Source organism: Mugil cephalus, chromosome 18, assembly GCF_022458985.1.
Source record: "Mugil cephalus isolate CIBA_MC_2020 chromosome 18, CIBA_Mcephalus_1.1, whole genome shotgun sequence".
NCBI lineage: Eukaryota > Metazoa > Chordata > Actinopteri > Mugiliformes > Mugilidae > Mugil > Mugil cephalus.
This window is the reverse complement of record NC_061787.1, coordinates 18,387,223-18,412,450: the sequence shown is the minus strand read 5'-3', so window position 1 is coordinate 18,412,450 and position 25,228 is coordinate 18,387,223. Positions and strand designations below refer to the sequence as shown.

Genomic DNA, 25,228 nt, shown 5'->3' with positions numbered 1-25,228 from the left:
TGTCACCTAAATAACCACTGACATAGAATGCATATATTTCTTGACCACTGGCGTTTTTGCATTAGGGGCCAGTGTGTGGCCAGAGGGCGCTGCTCTGTAGGGGAGGATTATATGTTTCTATAAGTTTTCCTGTGCCAAAAATGTTGTTGCCTTTAAGTTAATACATAATTAACTTTGTCCCTAATGAACCATTTCTCAAGAGGGAAAAGACAAAACTAGGTCATTCAACCAGGAGTGGTTTAAGCAGAAAACTTGGTTAACCTGAGCTCATCAAAAAGGCGCTCAATCTAATTTATTTGTAGTCTAAATGGAATTGATAATGTAGTTTACATGTTGAATTATAATGGAAGTTGTGTAATGCAGTAAATGCATATGAAGGACTAGCTAGCAGATAACTTTCAGTGCAAAAATATTATCCAAGCCTTGCCTTTTTTTTCTTTTTTTTTATGTGATTGACAATAGATTGACAATAGTAGTCAAGACCATTTCCTGTCCACTTGCCGTCTGCAAATTATTACAACCACACATCAATCTAGTGATCACTCTGCGGTGGTTGCTCGTAATGAACTCTAATTTTAAGGCAGCCACAAGACGTAAACAGCTTTTAAAATCTTTTTGTCGATCTGAAACATACTGATGTTTTTGCAAGAATGCCAACATGAATTAATGATACTTCATTTGGGGAAACATAACACACCTTGTGCCATTATATTGTGCTTTGTTACTTAGTTGTCACCCTGTTATGTTTTCCCATGTTTTGAAAGTTTCTTCACTGTGTGTTCCTCCTTCACTCAACCCATGTGTGTACACCGACAAGACATAACATTATGACCTCACTTTACTAATATTGGGTAGGTCTTGCCTAAACAATGGGCTGCCTGGCCTAATTGGCTAATAGGCCACCCAAGTGAGTTATTTATACTACTGAACTATCCCCAGGCATCTAGGATCAAAATGTAAGGGCGCAAGTCATACAAAATGGTGCAAATACTTGAGATGTTTAATTCACACTACAGCCACAGGCATTAAGAAAAGAACGTTGAAAAGAATGGACCTCAGCCTCATGGATTTGGTTAGGCTTAATGAAATAACTGGGTGTTGGTGGTACTATCCGTGTCATAACTCAGCCGTGACTAATTCTGCATGAGCTACCGCAAAGTGGCCTTGAAAATACAGACCCGTCCTCAAAGAATAATAAACAGCCAACCTTACCCAAACTGTCTTACTTTAAAAAAGACTCTCGGAGAAGTTAAGGATGCACAGACATCCACAAAGGTTAAATAATTCAATTTTATCGACAAAATTGATCTACAAAAACCCACTGCAACACATGCGGCACATTTGTACAGCGTTACAGACGTTTCTGTTCACCATCACGTTTAAGAAAGTAAGCTCTTAAGAAGTCAGTGCCCTTGAAGTTTGCCTGAGACTTTCAAAATGACAGACCTCATGGTTGAGGTTATCAGACAAACATTACCTGCTCTGTCACCTAACTTCCCATCAAACAAACATCAGTAAGGATGGCATGAATTCTTTCATAGAGACAGTAAAAAGGCTACGCACGCATTTCTCTGAATGTCAATAAATGTTCACATCTGCAAGGGAAAGTCTGTGTGTGTGACACATTGTAAACTCAAATAGCTGAAACTCTGAGCTGTGCTGGAAAGAAACAGGTCCCAGATGGGCACTATAAGTATTTATTGCAGACGAACTATGCGTACAGTTCCTTTTCTAGTAAAACACTCCCCTTTAAAGCTGTGATATAGGAGGTGTCTGGCTAAACAGATTTTCTTTTTCTTATTATCTGAAAGAGTCACCAACTACATCATTCAGCAACAATCATTTTCTCAACAGACCTAACATCTCATCACATAGCCTGTTAAAATGTTAGGAGACAGGGAACAGACACGTATTAAATATATCTCTCCGTGTTTATTTAGTGTGTGTGAATTAAACATTTCTTTCTGATGAACTTCATCTACAGTATACATATCTGATCTGATAACCTCCGTGAATTAAATCCCTTTAAGTCTGTGGCATTACTGGTGACAACACATGTTACTCATGTACATTTTTTTTATATATATATATACATGTATAGTGCAACTACAGGTGAACGTCATATTAATTCATTTTACAAAAAAAAAATCCCTGTCATGTTCAGTCAATTCCAAGCAAAAACATATAGACCTTTTTTTTGTTTGTTTTTTTAAACACTATTGGGATGCAATGGGTATATTTCATGTCCCGCACAAATCTATAAAGCTATTCACATTGAAATAAAAAGCTGAGCGAAAGATATTTAAGGCACTTGGAATTATGTAAAACCAAAAAAAACAAAAACAACAACAACTCATTACAGGTTTAGGTTAACATATTAGATCAAGCTGGGAGTCAGAGACAGATTTAACGATTCAAAAGGCAGGTTTCGGTCTCAGTGCACTAAAACCGACATCCTAGCAAGCTTTAAGTGTTTCCATTCATTCATAAAGTGCATCACATGACCTGTCTTTCAGGTCACTTTGAGACGACGTCAACATGAGCTGTGGCTATTATACAGCTCGTTTCACACATACACATTACAACGTGGAAAAGCCCGGTGCCTCTAGTGTTATTTATGTCAAAAAACATGGCTTTTTCTTGATGATTCCTTTGCTTTAGTAACAGCTGTGATGCTGATACAGACTCAGCAAGGCTGAATTCAGTTGATCAGTTGTCTATGACACCCAGTTCTTCCTAAAATACCTACCTAGAGAGATTTGCATCTTAAATTTCTTTATGTAGCCTTGAATTATTAAAACCAAGTCAATAATCGGGTCATGAGTTACCAAGTAGATGAGCACCACTGTAAGATAATTGGGAGCTGCAGCTAAGGTTCAAGCTAAAATAAATAAATGTTGTTAAAAGGTAGAAAATCTCATGTAGTCTATCTGCAGGAACATTAAGACTCTTCCATCCTAACAAAGTGTTTACTCAGGCGGTGTCCTCAAGTCTTACTGTCAACTGTGACTATTTCTTTCAAGGGAAAGACTGTTTGAGTTTTTCTCCAATATAATTTACCAAAACAAGATTCTTTTCACCTAAACCGAAAAGATCTTAAAATATTCAGCAGAAGAAACCATCACAGCCTACACACCTTCAGAGGTCAGTAGAAAAACGTGTATTCTTTTGTGTGCGTGGAAAAAACTACTCAACTTTTAAAGTCAATGCATGGGTACTCAGAGACTAGGCACATAGACCCTTCCCTAGTAAATCACTCCATAGAAAGGATGTAAATAAAGTTAAGAACTGATCACTTTTTAGAGGCATCACAGTTTTTAAAATTGGCCATAGTGTAAGTGTAAGACCATAACAGCATAATCAAATGTCAAGATGCAAACCTTACATGTGCATATATGTTGAAATGTGACAGGGAAATGTCTTGATTATTGTACACAATGGTTGGTACATTCCTTGGCTCTCTGTTGGTACGGTATGTTACAGATAAGGCCATTCCTGCACAGGACTCGGCTCACCACAAACCACGCATAACACTCTAAACAGAAGCGAATGCAGACCCTTAGGCAACTGATCTTGGGAGAACACAATGACCTGGCTCAAAAATGTAGGCCTTCCCATACAAATGACATTCAATGTCAGTAAAAAAAAAAAAAAAAAAATGACGCGGAATTACAAACAGAACCTTTATGATACCCACCTGGTTTGCAACTCGTATCTTGAGCCAGACTTTGGATCTATCCAGAATTATTCCTATATCCACGTGAGGGTGTTGTGTCTCTGCTTTGAGAACAACACAAGCCTGCAGGAACCGACGAGATGATGGTACAGGTTTCCTAAAGAGATTGTCCCAGTTGTGAAAGTTATCAAACTCGTGGTCTTCAAGTTATCTAGTAATAGTTTTTGGTCAAGAAGCCAAACTTTGGCTTTGTGAGACACAGTAGGCGGATCAAAAGTGAACCGTGAGGAACTGGGGGATCCCTCGCACGCTTCAAGGAAAACCCAACTTAGTCTGAGGTTTTCAAAGTCTTCTTCAGAGGCAATATAAAACATCCAATGGCCCGCTGTAAAAAAAACCCCTCCCTGTTAACGACAAACAGATCCACGCAGCAGGATAGGAAGCGACAGGGAAGGAGAAAGAGGAGATGAGGAGGACCAGGGTTCTCTGTTAGTGTTCCAGCTTGTCGTGGTACAGCTGAGTGACCTCGATGACCGGAGGAGAGACGCTGAGTGACGGCCCGCACCAGCAGGCGGAGGACCGGACCGGCTGGACCATACACCTGCCACTGGAGAGAGTGAAGTCAGAGCAGAGGAAACATCGTCAGTATTTGACTTTTAGTTTAAATTACGTTGAATGTGAAAACTGTACAGCTTAGACAACATGAAGCCCGACAGACGAGGAGATCCGAGAGGAAACGTAGAGAGGAAAGACTAGAACAGGACCATTTGTGAGTCATCCATGTAACGTTAATAACGTCACAAAACCAGAAAGTTACAGGTACAGGTTGACACAGGAGAAGACAGGTTTATCTCTGATTCAACCATCTGTTACTGCAGGACTGATAATGGAGAAACATACACCGATCAGGCATAACATTAAGACCACCTTGCTAGTATTGTGTAGGTCTCCCTTGTGCTTCCAAAACAGTTGTGACTCATCAGAGAATGGACATGGGCCTTCTCTGGGTGTCCTGTGGAGTCTGGTAACAGAATGTTGTTAGTGGGGGCCCTTGGGTTGAGGGAAGGGACCCCCCCCCCACACACAGATACTTGATCAGTTTGGGATCTAGTGAATTTGGAGGTCAGGTCAACATCCTGTGCTGTTCTGCTGATGTTTTTTGAGTTGTTCCTGAAGTGTTTTTGTCTGTCAAGGAGTCCATCAAGGAGTGTCATTGCTATGGGGTGGGGGTGTCTGGTCTGGTCTAGGTGGGTGCTACATGTCTAAGTAACATCCACATGAATTCCACGTCCAAAAGTTTCCCGGCAGAACACTGAATTGACAAAAGATGGCCAAGGTTATTAACTTCTCCTGTCAGTGGTCATAATGTTGTGGCTGATCAGTGTATCAGGGCCTTTAATTAGTCATAATTGTCTAAACAGCTGAGATCCAAGCCTCAGTCTTACTGGAAGCTGTCAGTACAACAGATGGGCTGAAGAAGACAGAGAAACCCGAGATCCAACAACCTACGACGCCCACAGAGTGAGCACACATCACCACATGTAGGAGTCACACTAATAACATGTGTTAGTCAAATAAAATGCAGGGGTGCAGTGTGGCACAGCCAAAAGGTTCATATAGCACAGATCATCGCAGTAAAACGAATACACGGCAGAGCTGGGGTAAAAAAACTCACTTTCACATCACACCCAGTTCAACATGCCGCTTCACCAGCTCTCATATTCAGTTTGGTGGCCAGAACAGTCAGACAGATGCCTCTGTCCACTTGGCTGCTGCATTTTAACAAAGTGACCTTTTCAAAGAGAAGATAACATCTTAGGAATTTTTCTGAACTGGGTGTACGGAAAGTGAACTTACCCCAGCTGTGAAAAAGATCCTGACTGAAGCGCTTAAAAGATAGGTCTGGATTCCTTCAAGTAGATCTTTAAATACTACTTACATGAAATATGTGCGGCCAGTACGGACAGGAGGGATGCAGCAATTATCTGCACATTTAGCATGTGAGTATTGTATTAAGATCCACTTGAAAATAATCTAAACCTACCAGTTAAACATCCTGACAGGGGACAAAAGTAACAAAAGGATGCATGTTACTGAGGAGCAGACCTGCCAACACTGCAGTTTTTGTGGGTTTGTGGGTCTCATGGTCTTTAAACTGAATAATCGTCGTAAACAGATACATAAACTCGGCGTGCTTGTCTGCCACATCATCTATAAAACACAACCCCGCATAAAATTTAAACCTGATTTGACGTTTGTGTGCACAGAACGATGTTCCACCTAAAACCTGAGTTTATTTCTGCTAATCACAAATCAATAAAGGATAGAAATTATGAATTTGTAAAAAGTGACGCGAGCTATTATACTGACCTTCATCACCAAAAGGAGAGATTCTGCCAGAGAAAATGTATTCAAATAGAGAAAGTCAAGACGCAAACCCCCTCCTCAAATCAAATGTCCTGCCAAAAAGCCCTCCTGTGTTATGAAACCTTAATGTTGGCAGGTATGCTGGAAAGAAGAGTATGAAAAGAGAGTATGCCACGAGGTTAGCCTGCTCAACTTGTATTTCAAATACCTCGCATGTTACATGGCTCTTTGATTCAGATTGGGGCAGCGCTGCTGTGAAGTGTGAGGGTAAAAAAGGAAACAACAACAACAAAAAAAAAAAAAACACAAAAAGGGAAGGGTAGACATTTTTAAAAAAGCAAACTAAAACGTGTGGCTCTGTAGAAAAGAATAATACAAATTAATATTTCTTTGCAATATCTAATATGTTAGCAGACCCAGACCTAGGATAGACACTGGGATAAACAACATCCTGCACACCGCTGAATATGGTCCTTGGCATTAGAACGACAGGATCAAGAAGAGCTTTTGCTTGTAGTGCAGTGTTTTCCATGGTGGTATTGACGCTTTTGCTAAACGATCTGAACGCTTGCTCCACAAGTTTTATTCCTGCGTTTCAGATCAATACTCCCTATTATGTTATTTACTTAGACAGAAGCAGGAGCAAGCAAGTACACGCTGGTCAAGGGCTTATCAATCAAATCCACTACTACTACTACATCCTTTTCTTTACCTCCCTGTGACACATCCTCCATGTGTTTAATGTTAGGAGCCCCCTGGAGTGGACAAGGTATTTTATTCCAGACTTACGTAAGTTTTCTTTACAAAAACGAGGAAGGAATGATCTGATTGACAACTGCCTCCCTGCTCCTTAAGTTGACTCACGGTCAGCTTTCTGTCTTTACGGCTCAACATTGTCCTCGGCTTTGAAAATGCATCCAAAAATGGACTTGATCTTTGTGACAGCTAAAGCGCAGAATGGGAAACCACAATTTTCTCTGTGTCGAACGAATCAGAATTGGAAAAACGTATCGAAATTAGAAATTAGTGACTTAAATAATGTTTTCATTAATAATCATTGATATATATTTTAATATCTGTTACATCCTCTCTACTGGTCCATGTCGTTACCATTTGTGCCGCTTGTGTGTGTGTGTTTGTGTGTTTGTCTTTTACCTGGTGTCATCGTTCATGTCCTGATCAGCCTCTGCAGCAGACGACTCCACGTCTACATCAGCACTGCTCTCACTGCCCTGAGCTGACAGACCACACGGAGACTCTGGGCTCACAGACTCACCACTGAAACAGAGACACACATATATACATATATATATAAAACAGCTCTCATAAAAACAAAGACCTGAACAATGATATCAGACCATTCGTGTATACTTGGGATGTCAGCTTTAAGCCATTTCTTTGTAATTGTTTTTCTTGCAGCTAAACTCAGTATTCCAAATAAATGTTCACTTTTAACACATCAGAAGTTGAATGCACAAACCCAAAAAGAAGTTCATCGCAGTTAAAGGTAATGTCCGTTCCACAAATATATGTTTTAAAGTTCTTTTGCCACATAAATATTTATTTTGGGACAGGCCCAAAACAAGTGGTGATGACTGGCTCCCTGGGAACGACACAACCTCTAACAGCTGGAAGAACCTGAGTGGAGGCGTCGCTCAACCAGTGTATTAATTAAAGTACCTAATGATACATTTTCAAGCATATGATCTCCACGAGTTAGAGCAAGATATCCTCCACTGATACCCACAGTATTTCATCCAGGCGTCTTCTGAAATGCGGGTATTGGTCTCCCTGTCCCATTTTTGTTTTATGTAAGTGGCGTTTGTTGTTTTGATCTCTTGAAGTCCTCTGTAAAGTCTAGAGATCACCTTATATCTGGAGTCTGTCCTGTAAGCACTAATGAATATTTTTATTAGACCCTTTTCAAACGCCTTTTGATTTTTTGACATAAAACTGTTTAAGTCTCTGATGGTAATGCAATTTTAATTATGTGAGCACGTAACAACCTCCAGGGTTGGAAAACGGACCAAATTTGGCAACGTGCAAATCTGTAGCTCCACAAATGGTCTACATTAAAATCACTTTATAGCAGATATAAACATGATTATAGCCTCCTATAATATTTTAGTCTACATTAGGAGAGGTCATCCATCTTAATATACAGTCAATGAATGTGACTAGATATTATTTAACTGGAATTCTGTGTGTCTACCCGCGTTCCCAATTCTTTTATTTTTCTGTGTGTGTCTGCAACCGTCTACTGACTTGATATGTTTCTCCAGTAGCAGAATGGCCTGCTCCCTCTCCTCCAGCCTCTTCTTTAGGGAGGCAATCTCCTTCTGCTTCTCTAGCAGCTCCTTCTGGAGACGATAGTTGCTCTCCTCCAGAGTCTCACAGAACGCCTGCAGGGAGGGGAAGAACGAATAACAGGAAGTAACAGGAAGTATCCGGGACAGAATTTCAACACTACTGGTATTAGTTGATATTTAAAGGCAGGTTTAACATTTTTGGGATGCAAGAACATCAGAGGGAACCCTTTGCATGCACTGTATATGATGCAATAGGTTAAATCTGAGATAAAAAAAAATCACTGGTTTAAAAAGTCTGGCTTAAAAAAAATACTGAGCTCAAATGAGGGGAAACGTGAGGGGGCAACACACAGCTCGTTAGATTTTTCCCTTAGGTCATGAAATGTCATTAAACTGCTTCGTATGTTTCCTGCAAAACATGGCACCGTGTAAAAGTGGACACACACAGAGGTGTGTGAGGAAAACAACAAGACTTTACAAGACGCTGTCAGTCTAAAATTTATAAAATTCAGTGAACACACGATGTAAGTCTGGATACCTCTAGGCAAATTTTATTTTATAAGAAGAATAGCTGCGCCTTTCATCCAACAGATGTTAAAATTAAAATGTAAGACACTGTTTTTACATCATGAAGTTAAAACTTGCATTGCTTGAACCTGTTGTCAGTGGATTTCTAGGCAGCTCACGGATCCTTACTGTGTTTTTAGAGCTTACTTCTTTCCAGTTTTATATTTAGCCTGACTGCATGACATCTGCAAACAGAACTATGTGACTTTTAATGGACCCCATCCCCTCGGACCGCGCAATGTGTCCACTTCACACAGCCCCGACGCAGAATATTTCCACTCCCTTTCGTAAAAAGTTGGCAACATATTGTTTCCATCAATCGCTGCTCCATTTCCCTCCAAACATACCTTTGATGATTATCGGCAGATCAAGTTCACCTCATCTGTCCACAGTACTTATTCCAAAAACGAGGCATTCGTCTGCAGAATGCCTTGCATACTACTGTTTTTGACTTTTTTGATGAAGTGGCAGGTTGAGTTTCCCACTAATGACATTGGTTACAACACATCCTGAGCTTCCGTCCTGCCTCAACTTTGGTGTGGTTTTGTGTTTCCTTCCTGCGCAGCACATGTGTAATGTGTCAGAATCTGAATGTTTTCTTGTTTCTCCTTCAGTTATTAAGTAGGTTTGAAGAGTCAAAATTCATTTGGTTGTATATTTTTGTGCTCTTCTGGACTTTCTACATTGCTGCATAAAGCACACGCATATATACATATATATTAATCTGTCAAAATTAACATATTAATGCGGATTATTCCATCATCATGATTAATCTGATTAAAAATGATAACCCAATTGACTCATTTGCAGCACAGAATGACTCTGAATGTCTCTGGCAATGCATTTCGGGCAGTTTGTGCAAGTAGAGTTGCCGTCACACATGCTCACATGGGCATTTGTTCCGGTAGTGACAAGCAGCAGAACCAACGCAAAACAGGGTTTAGAAAATTAAGAGTCCATCTGGTCAGAAGTGTCATCCATGTAATGAGACTCAGGCGTCATCCAGTGCCTGTTCCGTTGAAACAAAGTCTTCTTGATCTTCACAGCACAGTTAATGTGAGGAAATCCACCGACAAATGATCAGCACTTACTGAAAACATTTAGCAGCTGTTTTTGCTGCACAAGGGGGTCACACCAGATACTGAATCAGTACAATATTTCAGTTTCATTTGTTTGATTGAAGTCTGCTAAAGTGGAAATGCGGAACATTCTGAAGGGGGCAAAACATTTACGTGGCACCGTGTATCCTACATACTTGACTTCTATTGCACCACCCATGTGCGGGCATGTGTGTTCTTGCATGAGATGAAAAAAAACAGATCCCCAACTCTGTAGTGGCTGGTTCACTGCAAAACCCAACAAAGTAAACTGTTTTCCCAAAGATGCAATCATGCATATAGCTGTAATTCGCATGTTTACCCTGCTCTCCTCCAGACTATCAAAAGGTCCAGGTGGGTCATCTAGGCACAGGAACTCTCTGACTGCCAGGCTGTTGAGGACAACAGAGAGCGTGTATGCACGAGGACAAATGTTTTGAATGGATCAGATCAAAAAAAAAAAAAAAAAAAAAGACAGGCCAACACTGTATCAGTTATCTTTCAGGTAATAAACACAGTACGTATTCCTCATAGCTTTGACCTGACCAACACAAAATAAAGAGTAAACATCAATATTTTTGTCTGCAATTATGTCACAGCAAGACACAAAATAAAAGCTCAGCGATGAAAACCACTGCGCAACTGTGACATACCAGTTGGCGATGTCCTTGTGTGCAACCAAGTTTTGCAAAAAAGCCTGTAGGCCCAACTGCCTGTCCTCCAGGAAGTCGCTGTCGTAGTTATCTTTGAACCAGCGCTTGGGAGGCAGCGCCAGGCGAAAGCCGGGAAACATCTCCTTTAGCTGGAATGAACGCAAAAGGGACACACACAGTGGAGAATGAGTGTCACATGATTGCCCCCAAAACCAGATACAACAGTTGGAGTAAAAAGCTAGCAGTTAGTATTTCAGGCAATAAAACGCTAATACTTTACAGGCACACAGCACATGCTGCTGCTCCATGTGCACAAACAAATCAGAGCAGGGACGCTTTAATAAATAAACCACCTTGTAGACATGTCACTCACAATTTTAAGTCAGGGTTCTGCCTTCAAAACATGACTGTGCATTTCAAATTACACATAACAATAGTTTTGCTAAAACAATAAAAACTGAAAGTAAGTTTCTATCTTTATTAAGCCAGTGTATCTGTACTGCTGTGTAAGGCAAACTGTGTAAGGCAAAATGAACTGTGACGTGCACTAGTGCTGACAAGTAGAGGCAAAAATGTGATAAGGCCATTCTCTCATGAATAAATAATTCCATATATGACGATACCAAAATGCCAGAAAGATAACTTACAACAAACACCAACGCCTTGAGTAAATCCTGCTGTAAATTGATATAACGCCCTCTTTACAAACTGCTCCCACAGCCATGTGGGAAAAAAAACAGAAAGCCATCACCTCCTCTGACACACCTTACACTATCCCTAGCATTATTCTGTGAGGTGACAGGAGGAAACCAAAACTGCTTCTGAAATTTCACTCTGGCCTCAGTAGCTGCTTGATGGATGGAAGGGTGTGTTTAGTATGAAAACATATTGTGTGGGTTCACCACACCGACAACAAAGAAGGTGCACGGCCATGTTTTGGCAGCCCTTACGTGTTCTGCCGTTTTATTTTTTGGCAGATGTCTATTGTTGCTCCGTGCAAACCGCCTCGGCTGGAGCCTTCACATTTAATCATGCCTGCCATTACCACGTCAACATTTGAGACGTGATTGGTGGTGAGCTTCGGTAGCCGTTGTGTTGATAATGACCGGCGCTGTCAGTTTACACAGCAGGTGGTGTGTTAGCGTGCGTCTGCGTGTTTGGGCGCTTTCTTGTTTTCACACTCGATGGCCTGAGCCATGTGAACGTTCTCGAGAGTGAGGCAACGTGACAGTGAAGCAAACACAAAAGTTTGGCTCCGGCCACCAGGTCACGAGGCAGAGCTCTGCTCTGGAAACCTGACCATGTGATGACCACTCAGGGTATCCGTCCTTAATCGTTGGTCTCAGTGAAATGTTTGGTGTTTAGGAGTAGCTTTAACGTCTCTGTCCATGTGCAACACATATTCAAATTGCCAGATTTCCAAACTGTTAAATGCGATTACAAACACAGCATGACTCGTAGATGATGTCCACACCTCAGGTCTGTCCTCTCCCTCCTTACTAAATACATGTTGTTCCGATTACTGTGTGGGACTAAGTTCAATAAAACTGTGCATCGCTTTTAATGGATTGAACGCTGGCCTGCTGAGAACAGTTAGTTCAATTTCTTTTTTTTTTTCTAGGTTCGTTTTTCCACACACAGTATCATCAGATACGTCTTCTATTTCGTAGTCCGTGACCAAGCTGCCTGTTTGAAACTACGAGAGACTCATTTTCCTAGTTGGCTCGGGCCTGTTGGATGTTTGGGAACAGTAGGCTTCTTTGTGCAGCTCTAATCACTACCACAGTGCAGTTCGAAACAAAAGGAAGCAGCCCGAAAGCAAAAGGGCTGACAGTCAGCGTCGGCAAACACGGTCGGCTGCTCTCAAATATAAGCTTGAGATCTGTCGCCTACAATCACCTACGCGGGCAACACACCCAAACGCACCTTGTCGTTGAGCCTGGAGAAGTCAGTATACCTCCTAAAAACAACCCAGCTCTCATCCGGAGTCTTCCGGACCAGGATCTTATACACCTGTAGTGAGAAACACATGTTAAAGACTGAAGAAGTACAGAGAGGTCTCTGGTAACAATGTTCCTCTAACCAAGTATCACACAAAACAACATACTAAAGCATAATCATACTGTCTTCTTTGTTGAGGGCATATGTAGCATCCTTTATATGTTTACTGACATGTTAGATTATTATAAATCACTGTTGTGTTTCTCTTTAACCAACACAGTCTAAATTTATCACCCAAAAATTCAGCTTCTGTAAGAAAATGGAAGGAAATAAATACTGAACATATGTTCAGTTTAGACTTTCGGTTTCCATCCAGGCCTATCCTATTTAATTAGTAGTAGTATTACTATGCCTTGCTGAACTGTTGAAAATGATTAAATATTTCAGCGCTAGAGGCGAATACAGATTAAAAACAAAAATCCTGTTAATAAATGTAGTACTTAAAGGGTAATTGTTGTATTTGTAAAACTGGGCCCTGTTTTCCAGTCTACATTATGAAAAGCAACAAATATGTTTACAATCAGCCCAACACCATAAATGGCAACTGCAACACAAAACTGTGTCTGACAACTTCATGGATAAGATTCATAGGACAGAGATGTTTTTGTGTTGAACATGTGACAGAAGTCTAACACGAGGCAGGATAACGTAAAGCCTGCCTCAGTAAGCCAGCAGTAAGTACAAAAGATCGATAACTGATTGGTTCCATGATGTTGTCAGCCTCTTATAATAACTACGTACGTATCAAAGTGGCAGAATCAAGATGTTTTAGTGGACTCCAGCCAACAGCTACTGTTTGATTATGCTGTAGAAGAAGCGTTCTCACTCAATATTTTTGTCCTCATTAATCATTTAGATAGATAAAGTAGGGCACAGGCTTAAAAATGCCTTTAAGCTTCAGTCAGCTGGTAAATTATCAACCGTTTGTTCGTACCGTGAACTTGGCCCTCTCCTCCATGACCTCATACCCCAGCACAGTCGGGGTGATGGGTCTCTCCTCGATCTGCTGGCTTCCAGAGGGATCGGACACGGAGCGGGGGCAGCTCGAGTACTCCACCGAGGACTCCAGGGTCCCATTCATCCTGGCCCGAGTCACGGGACTCTGCAGGGGTGGCGGCGTGCGGCTGCGCCCGGCTCTGTCCGTGCTGCTGGACTGCCGCCGGGAACCCGATCCTCCGCATCCCCTTCCGTGGTCGCCCCCCGTCGCCCTGGCGACAGGAGCGTCCGAGCTGCTGGAGACGCTTCCCAGAGAAGACGCTCGCTGTGGACGCCTCAGCTTATTGCCGCCGCCGGACAAGGCTCTGTCCAAGGGCACGGGGACAGGCACAAACGGTGATGCCATCTTCCTGAGCTGTGTGCTCCTGCCCTGCAGTGAGGCTTAACACACCAACCTCGGCTTTGTGTGGAGATAAAGGCGCAACTTGGAAGACCTTGTTTGTTCATAAAAAAATAAATAAAAAACGAAAAAAAGACAAGAATAATTACTTTGTGTTTAAGATGATTCTTCTTAAACTTTACCAAATCCGGCACAGTCTGTAATAGGGATACCAGACTGTACGAGGAGATGAATAATTGACATGAGCCACATGTCAGTCATAATTCATGAATATGTGCATTATGTATAACAATCTTTAGAGATAAAAAGCAAAGATGTGCAGCTAATGAGTATGTCAGATAACCCTTTAAGTTTAACAAAAGGCAAGATGAAGGCCATCGTGTTTATCCTCCAAGTGAACGAGGAAGACGCCTTTAGATTGATTTGTATGAAAGAGCAAAGCCTTCAATTGATTTCTGCTGAGACTGAGATCATCAGCAGCCTGTCAGACGATTCTATTAATTCAGCATCACTGGAGCCCAAAGAAACCACCCATGCACCTCTGCGTTAGTACAAATGAAAGCCACAACATAATAAGACTGTAACACACATTTTACTGATATATAATGCTTAAAAAATGTCCTATCGAATGATTTAGGACAAGCTAAAAAAAATACACAGAAGTAAAAAGACGATGAGAAGGTAAACATAAGAAATGAAAACAATGACAGGTGTTGTTCGCGGCTGCTCACCTCACTCACCCCCTTAGAGCTATTTAAGGTGAAATACCAACGTGGCGACAAAACTGCGGACTGTCTAATGTAATTATCTTGCTTCATGCTTCTAGTCACATTTTTTACAGTCAAGTGACCAACAGAATAACAATAAAACAAACGCTTTATGGGTTATGCTAACGTTTAGTGAGCAGTATAAACTGTGTCAACAAAACGTTGTGGAAAGTAGTCATGCCTTTTGATTTGCGCACAACTGGTAGTTAGAATGACGACAGCATGAGAATAAGACTACTATTTAACATATGAGACACACAAGACAAGTTGTTTTGATAGGTACGGATATTAAAAATATATTTCTTACTCTAACAGCTAGCTCCGGCTAACGACTTTCTGTTGTCAACAATCCAAACAAAGTAGGTTAACTAGAATTTTATTGAAATGAAAGCCATTAATAATAATATGTGAATGCCGAACTGTGCAGCAATCCATATTCGTCCACCAAATGTCTTATTTTGTTTACTTTGAGTCATTTCTTTAAGAAAAAATAAAGCCATGCTAAATCGACATATTTTTGAAGTAGGGTTCGGCGTGTCCACCATCCCATTATGGAAAAAAAAACTGGGATCCACGGCTTTCACTTTGCGTTAGCTAGCTAAGCTACACGGGACAGTCTGTGTGGACAAAGCTTCAATGACGCGGAGTGAAAGAGGGTCTTCTCTTACCGTAGGAGTCCAAATATCTTTCCCCTTCACCAGAATTATTTTTATCATGCATATAAATCCCGACGTCCGATTGTCCTGTTGCTGTTTATCCGCTGCACCGTCTCCTCCCTTGCTCTTTTCATGTTAGCTCGTTTGAACGGCGTTAGTTCTTAGAAATAACCACACGGGGGCGCAGTAACACACAGTAACAAAACTATATGCCAAACATAATCGGCAACAAAGAAGTAGTGTTGAGTAGTAGTAGTGGTTGTAGTAGTAGTGGTGGTGGTGGTGGTTATCAGTGCATCCCTCTTGTGACAGCACATGCTCACACAGAATTATACGCAGTGTTATGTCTGTGTCATGTTTTACTCTCTTAATTCAAGACGGCGTGGCAGAAATACAGCTCCAATTCTCTAAATCGTGACAATAATTGCTGCCCCAGATGACTCCTGGAACAAGTCATACTGTAGATACATACATCTGTCAGCCACAACATTATGATCACTGATAGGAGAAGTAAGTAACATTGTCCATCTTGTGACAATAGAATTTTTTGCTGGGAAACTTTTGGACTTGGCATTCATGCAGATGTTATTTAGACATGTACCTAGACCAGATCAGACACCCCCACCCTTTAGCAAAGACACTTCTTGATGGCAACAGTCATCCCCAGCAGGATGCAGCCTGACACTTGCACAGACACGGTTTAGGAACAACTCTAACAAAAAAAAAAAAAAACATGAAGAATAGCACAAGGTGTTGACCTGGCCTCCAAATTCACTAGATCCCAAACTGATCAAGTATCTGTGGGATGATCCACAGACGTCCCTCCCCTCAACCCATAGGACCCAAAGGTCCCCACTAACAACATCCTGTTTCCAGACCATACAGGACAATTTCTAGTTCCATCTTCATTCTCTGATGAGTCACTGTTTTTGGAGGCACAAGGGAGATCTGCGCAATAGGAAGGTGGTTGTAATGTTGTACCACATTGGCATGCCTGTACATGTGCCTTGCCTTTATTAGAGAGAGAGAGAGAACTGGCCTTTTTTCCCCCTGATACTGTGAAATTTGAGACGTTCAGTGCCATGCAACAAATCCCAAATCATTTCTGAGTTTTTCTCTCTCAGAACTAAATACCATTTCCTAAACCATGCACCACAGAGGACTAAGCTACTCAGACCACAACTCAGCAGTATGACCTTTCAGATTTGTAGACTTTTAATCTAAGAGTGTGAACTCTGTGGTTGCCAAAGTTATGTTAAAAACTTTAATCAAGGTTTTTTTTCATGCTTCACATCCCATTCAATTCCGTGATGTATCTTTATGTCGTTAGAGTGCAAAAAAACAGCAACACTATTTTCCTCCTGTGAAAAATGACTTCACATAATTTCTAATCATTTTCTAATAGTTCAAATGTTTAAAATAGATCAGACGTCATACGACTAATACAAAACGGAACCTTTCTACCGTTGCCTTTTTTTGGTCATTGCCCCCTCGCGTAGTCAAAGAAACTGTTGCACCTGAAAAGAATGACTCACAGCTCTTTCCCGCACACGCCACACCATGTTTAGTCAGCTTCACAATTTTACTTAAGCTTTCCAGAGTTGAACAAAGACAAGTATCCATTTCGGACGAAGAACATCACTTAATCAAATGCAGAGGGCTCTTCCTGCACCCCCTTAATCTAATTCATCCATCCACACCTTTCCTGTGGGATTTGTGTTCTGTGGTTAGGAAACGATTTTAACACACACACACACACACACACACACACACACACACACACACACACACACACACACACACACACACACACACACACACACCCATTGGCAATGAACACGCATCCAAATATTATGGGTGTATCTTTGACTGATGGGTGTGCACCTTTGCCAACCTCCTGCCAACTCCTTGAGCCTGGGTGTGTCAGCGTGTAAAAAAACAGAGAGATGGTTCAAACTGAGCTTCGTACAACTGAAACGTTCTGGATAACTCGGTGGCTTGAAGAAGAGCTTCTGTCCGTAAGTAGGATGTGTGAGACTTGGTTTTAAGAACGATGGGGAAAGATAATTGACAGGCTGACTAACGGCTCTCTATTTATGGTCTGTGTTAAAGATAAGATCGTTCTACATTTATCCCACAGGTTTATCAGGTCTGCCACAGCGAGTGGAAGAAAATGAGTTACTGTGTTCACATATCTGGATGGATGGAATTGCTTGAGAACTTGTTTTTTGCTTCTTTTTTTTTCTTACAAGATTTTACGTAAAATATATCAGCAATAGTCAACTAAACTCGATACAAGTTGATTTTAAAAGATAATATGAGTTTAGCAGCTGTCGCATTTATCAAGAATGAGCCACAGGAAATATTCTGCTCTTTACTGTGACTGGCAAAGGAAATAAATCCCACACATTTTTTTTCTAAGCTATTAATAGTTTACACAGGTACATAAGAGTGTACTTAATTTTTATTGTAAAAATTTTGCAGTGGCGCCTTTTTAATTATGCAATTTTTTGCTTTTCTTTGTATAAGGCACAATGGCATCATCAACTCCTCCATCAAAGGCCAACAACACCTTCTCTCTGGCTTTGCTCAAAAAGCTGAGTGAGGAAGACAAGGCAGCAAACGTCTTCTTCTCTCCTTTCAGCATCTCAGCAGCCCTGGCCATGGTGATGCTGGGCGCCAAAGGGAACACATTCACTCAGATATCAGAGGTACGATAAAGAACGCAACGCAGCATGGCATTTAAGGCGATAGGCGGGATTTCGCAAGAACTTCCACTGGAAAGTTTTTACCTCACGGACAGAGTGGGGTGTGACAGGAGAAAGTATCTGTGTAGATATTTATTATTCATTCAGCCTCTCACTGCCAGGAAAAAGTGGCATTAGTCACTTTTGGAGAAAAAGACTTGTGAAATCCCTCTATTATCCATTAATGATCTGCACTAGAAAGCACATTTTCATAATTAGACCACGCTACATGACGACAGCAGATATGAGATGAAGCCATCAGGTTGTGATTGAGGGCTGCTAGTCTTTATCTTTTGGATGCAATATTTGTGCTATAATGCTTAAGACACTCAAAGTGCTTTATTGTTTCTAAATTTCCATCTATTTATCTCTTTACTTTTAGACTTCAGTATTGTAGTTTATTAAGTCATAGCTATGGTACCTGTTTACTAGTCAGAAACATACTTTACAGACTGTATTGTCCCCAAGTGGAAGTGATTTTTCCCAAACTCTCAGTAATGAGCAGAGATGCACAGATACAGCGCAGCGGCACACCATAATTACAGACATGACTCCTACATGTTGTGATGTAAAACATGAGGTACAACTTAGCAATAAAAAAAACACATGTTTCCTTTGCAGTTCAGTCTTGTCAAGTGCTGCTGTTGCTGGAGGCTTTTTCCAAACAAGCCCTTCTGTGCCTGAGGGTCTTATATCTGCACCCTAACAAATATTAAATATGTTTTTTTTATTGAATAATTATCTCAGCAGTGAGATTAGATAATATCTGTCCCACCTCAGCCTGCTGCATATTTGCATACTTATATATTACTACACTATATATACGGACAGAGATACAGCTGTGGAGTGGTGGTGATGAGAGAAACTGCAGGTTGCATGTTTGCATCTCACCTTAGGCTCAACTTGAACTTGAAGCCTCAAACTGCAACCTGTTCCAGCAGGTCCAGGTACAATGTGGCATTTTATACTGTATTGTGGAGTCGGTAAAGTGCAGTTCAATCACGCATGCCAAAGTGCCCTTTAATGAGTTGAGTTCTTGGCACCGGTGAGAGATTATGTACCAATGGGTAGAGAATATAAATGCAAGACAGTTTAATGCTAATGTTTAATGCTAATGTTAAAGTCACTAAGAAAAAAGTGCAAATAATAAAATAAGAATATAAAATGCGTAATGCTTTTATGTTTTCCAGTTTATTGCTAATCTTGCCATCTGGTTAGGAATAATCATTGTGTATAAAACTGTCATGTCAATTTAATGGAACATGCTTATATTATATTATAATATGGTATAATTATAGTTTTAATAGAAATATTCCATGTGAAAAAAAGACAGTATACAGCAGAAAATATAGTATATGAATCTACAATGGAATTTTAAGTGTAAGAGTGTGATCCTGCCTGTGTTATGTTTTCTAGCGTGAGGCTTAAAATGTATTAAATGCACACATGTTTCCCACTAGTGTCCACTATCACGTACATTTCAATATGTGTGACCCGCGTTGCCGTGTTTCTCCCCAGGTCCTCGGCTTCAGTGAGGCAGAGCAGCTGCACACTCAGATACAGCAGTCAACCAGACTGCCGCAGTATCTGCTCAAGGTAGTAACACAGCCACACAGTACACGGACGATTAACGATCATGGAGGGAGGTGTGTCACCTGGTGAAGAAACCTGACATTCGGAAATGCTCATCATTCAGTTTCCCAAATTCATTGGAATGTGACTCAGAAAACCACAGAAAATTGTAGCAATACAAGCACGACACGTAATGTGCAGCAGATTTGCAGAACCACCTCTGAAAGGACCCCTCCCTACATTTTTGTGGTTTGAGTTTCAGACGACTGTCGAACCAGTTGGTCTGCGTCAAAGTTTTTATAACATTTTCCCTGGGTTAAATGTTAATGGTGCGAGGACTTAACTGTCTGTTTTCTACTGTCTCTGGGTTCTTTTCAAAAGGTGAAGGCGGTCTCATAAACAATATTTAACTGCTGAAGGCTTCAGTATCCTGGGGAATTTTCAAAATAATTACCCTTGTTAATGAGATGATCGAGATATTATCACCAAAATGATCAGATTTACACGAACTGACGCTAATTAACACAAATGCAAATTGATACAAAAGTGGATTCGTAGAACAATTCGCACGAAGCAGCAAAACTACTGATGATTTTGGTGTCTATTGTCATCATCTAAGAGGTAAGCCAACCCCAAGGCCGGTCCTCAGCATTACTGCCATGTACGGTTGGTTTTCCTCCGTCTCAGTGTCTCTCTATAACACACAGGTCTTCTCTGGCTGTTCGCAGTGCCTGAAACCCCAGAACCCCCAGGATGAAATCCACTCCAGCTTCAAGCAACTGCTGAGCTCGCTCATCAAGGACAATGCTCCGTACGCCCTCAGCCTCGCCAACAGGCTGTACGGAGAGCAGACCTACCGGTTCATTGAAGTAAGCGTGTGTTTGTGTAAGCCTATTGTGATCAGCCTCATTTAGTCGGTGACGGAGACCGAATCCTCGCCGCCCTGTAATTTAGAGACGAATGCCTTGCGAAGTTTTCTTAAACTCGAAGATGCAGGAAAAATCAAATATCAAATGTGGCTTCTCGAAGGGAGTTAGCATTTAAAGAATATTCACGACTGAAACCGCAGAAGCAACAATGTCCTGACTTTGATTCCTCGTCCACCTCTTAAACTGCTGCTCACCAAGCTGCCGTCTAAGCCTGAATAAGGTCACGAGGCGTCCACGTGAGGTTGTGTGGTGCCAAATTATATATTAAAAAGTCACATTGACTGGATCATATTTAAGTATATTCAAACTTTAAAATCATATTTGTGGTTAGTCTTCTTTGTAGGTACATGTGCGCGTGAACACATGGAAACCCCTGTCACAAAATCAGAGAAGTGAATCTGAAGAAGTGAAAACTGCTTTACTGCTTTTACTTTTCTACTATCGTATCTTAGTCAGTTCCGCTGCACGGGCACATTCCTCTTTTCATAGTCATAAAATGAAGCAATTATGCTATTAACCAGGATGGACAAATTCGTCCTGTATGTAAAGAACCGGAAGCACAATACAACTGGGCTTTGTCTAAATGACGTTTCATTGATTTGCGAATACTTATATGTGTTCTTTATGATTCAAGAAATTTTTAGCAGACTCCAAACAGTACTACAATGCTGAGCTGGAGACTGTGGACTTCAAGAAGGGCGCAGAGGAGGCCAGGGTCAACATCAACAGCTGGGTGGAGAAGCAGACGCAAGGTAGGCTCCTATAGATCAATGTGAAAAGCCAGACTGTAAAGCACCACGAGCCCAGGCAACGTCTACAGTCCGTCATGAAACCTGAAGACCTGGTGTTGTTCTGGACTTACTTTCCCACGTACTTGACTCATGTATCTGTCCTCTGATATAAACCTTTTTTTCGTAGCCTGTCTAACCAGTAATTGTCTTCAGCGTCTGTGAATCCCTCAGGAATTTGTCCTTAATCTTTATTCCATTATTCCTTAATCTTTATTATAATGTTGTCATTTTTTATTTCCAGCTTTTCCAGTTTTCTGTCACTGTTGAATTCCTTTCAGGTATCAAGTAACAAAATCCCGTGGGTGTACTTTTTTGGCTAACTTTAGCAAGATTTTTCAAAATTTATAAACGACTTTAATCAGTTCAAAAGGTAGGTGGTGCACAACTTAGCGACCCACGGCCATACGAGCTTTGGGTATTATGTTTTTGGAAAATCTGTTACTTAATTTTAAAAAAAATACCTATTGGCTCATTTCCTAATTTTGCAACATTAACATTTTACAACATTTTAATGCAGTAATAATGCTGATCGTTTTTGCTCTACTCATAACTATTCACCAGATAAAATCAAGGACTTGCTGAAGCCGGGTGCGGTGGACGATACAACCGTTCTGGTGCTGGTCAACGCCATCTACTTCAAAGGCAGCTGGAGCCAACAGTTTGATGAGAAGCTCACGACCGATGGCTTGTTTAGAATAAACAAGGTAACAAAGACAGTGTTTGACCAGCACAATTTAATGTAAAGTCGCATTCAGTCACTCTGAGAGAAGATCCTGACAGAGCTCTGTTGATTATGCCGCATGGCTTTGAGAATTAAAGGGAGCCTGTGATATTTGCCGTTAACGTGTTTATAGTTTGATTTGCTGGAAGCTCCCAGATTAAACCTGAAGGACAATGTCCTTCCATTCAGTCCAAATGTGGGCTTGAGGTTGCTGCCACAGTAGTTATTAGAATGAAAATCATAGCATACAGAGATTCAGACAGACTTTTATTAATTATAGTGAAGTTGACAAACAGGCTTGCAACTACATCATGACAAGGCACAATCAAGTAACAATGTGACCTGCAGGCTAACTGTTGCATTGATGCATTAATCTAAACCTTTATTTGTACTGACATTATGTGGCTGCCTGTCACCTGTGCATTATGAGATTTAAGCAATATTACCTTTGAGGGTGTGCTTTAACGTCATTTGAGCACGACGGTGATGCGGTCAGGGCCGAGGCGTTTAATCACACCCTCGAGGACAATATTGAGATTATACAACAATTACCAACAAAATAATGCTGATTTAAGCGCGTTCTAAATGTCTTATTGACCAATCAGATCGCTTGGTCGGAACTACTTGTTGTATAATATGAGATAAAAAAAAAATCTCATTAGCAACACTGATGGAATCCTTCAGTGCCTCATCCTCTCATCACCACAGGATGGCGATAGTAACACACAAGCAGCAAGGAGTGATCTCTGTATGACATTAGCTATTCAATGCTCTGCTTCAGGGTGCAATCAAACAAAACACAAGGTCTATCATTTATTTTTTTGCAGGCACAAGAGAACCCTGCACAATATTAGGGAGGTGGTCATAATGGTATGACTAAAGTGAAAACTGTCTGTGAGACAATACGTAAGTTTTAACAATAAAACGTATTTTTACTTTTGTCTTTAGAATGACACTAAGTCGGTGAAGATGATGCGGCAGACAAATAAACTCCTTTTATCCATCATTGCTGAGGCCAACCTCCAGGTAACGTCCACCATTATTATTTTCCACTGCAATGTTTTGTCCACGTCTGTTTTTCAGTTTTGCATTTTATGATTTCAGTCATTTGTGAATAAATTTCAGCGAAATGTTGTAATAATGTTTGGCTTCATCCGAGAACCAGTTCTGTTGGAAGCTTTGGACGTATTGTATGCTTTCACAGACCCTGTCCGTGGCTGTAAATATTAAACTAAGAGAGTTCAAGACAAAACAAGTGAAAACTGAAATGATATTAAAAAAACAAATGTTCTTGGACAGATCCTAGAGATGTCCTACGAAGGAAAGGACCTGAGCATGCTCATCTTCCTCCCCAATGACATCGAGGATGATACAACCGGCTTAGAGAAGGTAGGACATATATGCTGCATACACATGCTGTGCAGTAAAAACAAAAATAGTTCCAGTTTTAAGCAGACAATGCATATGTACCCACACTAGCTGGAGAAGGAGTTAACCTACGAGAAATTCACGGAGTGGACCCGTCCAGACATGATGAGCCACACTGAAGTCGAAGTGCAGCTGCCTCGCTTCAAGTTGGAGGAGTCGTACGACTTGAAGGAGGTCCTGACCAGTATGGGAATGGTGGACGCTTTTGAGTTTGGAAAGGCCAACTTCACAGGTGAGACATATGGATATATGGAATAAATGCACGATCTGTTTTTCTATTCTAAGAGTGCAAAGTGACACAAAGTGTCCTCTTGTTCTGACAGGAATGTCTACAGCGACCAACCTGGTCGTGTCCCAAGTCGTCCACAAGTCTTTCGTGGACGTCAATGAGGAGGGAACCGAGGCTGCCGCAGCCACTGGTGTAATCGTCGTGGAACGCTCTGCAATGATTCCTTCCGTTTTCAACGCAGACCACCCCTTCCTCTTCTTCATCCGACACAACCCCAGCATGACCGTCCTGTTTGCCGGCCGCTACTGCTCCCCTGAGTAAAGACTTCTGTGCATCAAAAGCAAGGATGGATGATAATTTAATGGAGAAGAGTCTGTAACAGTCTGCTCCCATGAGCTTACATTCTGTGTCTGGACCCAAATTATTTGTATTGATTATAGCGTAGAAAGGAAAAAGTGTGGAAATGCAGAAGTAAATGTATGAATAAACAGAATAATAAATGTATAAATCCGAGCCATCCGAACATGCGCAAAGTAATTTCCCAGATTTTTATTTTTATTCATTTACAAATCTGATCGTTCAGCTTCACAAAGTTCATCGTTTTTCACTTTCACAAAGCTTCCATGTGTTTACGAATGTGACATTATTTTGTGTGGCGACCTCAGTCCACAGTTTATTTCCATTTATTACAAATTGATCACTTTGAACTATTCATATTTTCACTTGTAGTGCCTAAAACCTGTTTTTTTTTTTTTTTTTTTTTTGGAAACAGTTGTTGCTTCTAAACAAATAAGTCACTGTTAATCCATTTGCTCTTTCAGATTAAAAAATAAAATAAATCTTGCATGGTGCCCACACATTTGGATATAACAAAATCAGTGTTTGATTATTTCATCCAGTACGAAGTGCATCAGTGTTTGAAATAAAGTTTCTCTTTCTCTCAGAAAGCATTTGTAAAGGCAAATATGCAGATGTACTTGTGTGTCTTTCCTTGGTGTCAATTTGTTGCCACAAGTGTAGCAACAATACAGATGCAAGACACAATCAGAAAAGGTCAATTAAATGAAGACTGACAATAATTAAGAACAAAAGATAAGACATGTCTATATAGAAATACACATGGTCTGATAGGTTAACAAGACATTGTAACAAAAAAAGTCCAAGCTTAAAAAAGTTAAAATTCAGAATCATGACATTTGTCAGTGTTGTCAGTGATTTCGTAGTATATTTATAAATGAGCAGTCGGTGGTGGATGGTCGTCTTAGGATCATCTTTTTGTGTCCCATGATATCTCAGAGGTATAATCCAGGAAAGATTCATGGTTTCTTCTTGTTCTCTTAGCTTTTGAGACATTTCTCTCTCTTTATTATTGGATCTACAGC

At 40.8% G+C, this 25,228-nt stretch overlaps 2 protein-coding genes across 4 annotated transcripts; one reads left to right on the top strand and one right to left on the bottom strand.

Annotated features, from left to right (window-relative positions):
• Nucleotides 1-1,912: 1,912 nt before the first annotated feature.
• On the bottom strand, nucleotides 1,913-15,582 carry snx16 (sorting nexin 16). 2 transcript variants are annotated; one of them, XM_047568525.1, is made up of 9 exons: nucleotides 15,442-15,582; nucleotides 13,605-14,100; nucleotides 12,596-12,682; nucleotides 10,670-10,818; nucleotides 10,339-10,408; nucleotides 8,309-8,445; nucleotides 7,199-7,321; nucleotides 6,252-6,295; nucleotides 4,140-4,283 (listed from the first exon to the last, which is right to left on the bottom strand). In XM_047568525.1, the coding sequence occupies exons 2-8, from the start codon at nucleotides 14,010-14,012 to the stop codon at nucleotides 6,277-6,279; spliced, it is 993 nt and encodes a 330-aa protein (XP_047424481.1). In that variant the 5' UTR covers nucleotides 14,013-14,100; nucleotides 15,442-15,582; the 3' UTR covers nucleotides 4,140-4,283; nucleotides 6,252-6,276. The 2 variants fall into 2 exon arrangements, with proteins under 2 accessions (XP_047424480.1, XP_047424481.1); XM_047568524.1 differs by lacking the exon at nucleotides 6,252-6,295 and having other exon boundaries at nucleotides 1,913-4,283.
• A 1,717-nt stretch (nucleotides 15,583-17,299) lies between these two features.
• Nucleotides 17,300-24,810, top strand: LOC125024376 (leukocyte elastase inhibitor-like). Of its 2 annotated transcripts, none has more exons than XM_047612101.1 (10): nucleotides 17,300-17,447; nucleotides 17,959-18,140; nucleotides 19,695-19,772; nucleotides 20,477-20,617; nucleotides 21,312-21,429; nucleotides 22,030-22,172; nucleotides 23,138-23,215; nucleotides 23,489-23,578; nucleotides 23,669-23,849; nucleotides 23,941-24,810. In XM_047612101.1, the coding sequence occupies exons 2-10, from the start codon at nucleotides 17,964-17,966 to the stop codon at nucleotides 24,165-24,167; spliced, it is 1,233 nt and encodes a 410-aa protein (XP_047468057.1). In that variant the 5' UTR covers nucleotides 17,300-17,447; nucleotides 17,959-17,963; the 3' UTR covers nucleotides 24,168-24,810. The 2 variants fall into 2 exon arrangements, with proteins under 2 accessions (XP_047468057.1, XP_047468056.1); XM_047612100.1 differs by having other exon boundaries at nucleotides 20,456-20,617.
• Nucleotides 24,811-25,228: the final 418 nt, after the last annotated feature.

Coding starts and splice junctions, on each gene's coding strand:
- snx16 (XM_047568524.1), bottom strand. CDS start 14,012: ATGGCATCACCGTTTGTGCCTGTCCCCGTGCCCTTGGACAGAGCCTTG. Junction 12,683..13,604: donor AGGAGAGGGCCAAGTTCACG/GTACGAACAAAC, acceptor TTCTCACTACAG/GTGTATAAGATCCTGGTCCG. Junction 7,322..8,308: donor CTACTGGAGAAACATATCAA/GTCAGTAGACGG, acceptor TCTCTGTTTCAG/TGGTGAGTCTGTGAGCCCAG.
- LOC125024376 (XM_047612100.1), top strand. CDS start 17,964: ATGGCATCATCAACTCCTCCATCAAAGGCCAACAACACCTTCTCTCTG. Junction 19,773..20,455: donor TGCCGCAGTATCTGCTCAAG/GTAGTAACACAG, acceptor TATAACACACAG/GTCTTCTCTGGCTGTTCGCA. Junction 23,216..23,488: donor TTGCTGAGGCCAACCTCCAG/GTAACGTCCACC, acceptor GTTCTTGGACAG/ATCCTAGAGATGTCCTACGA.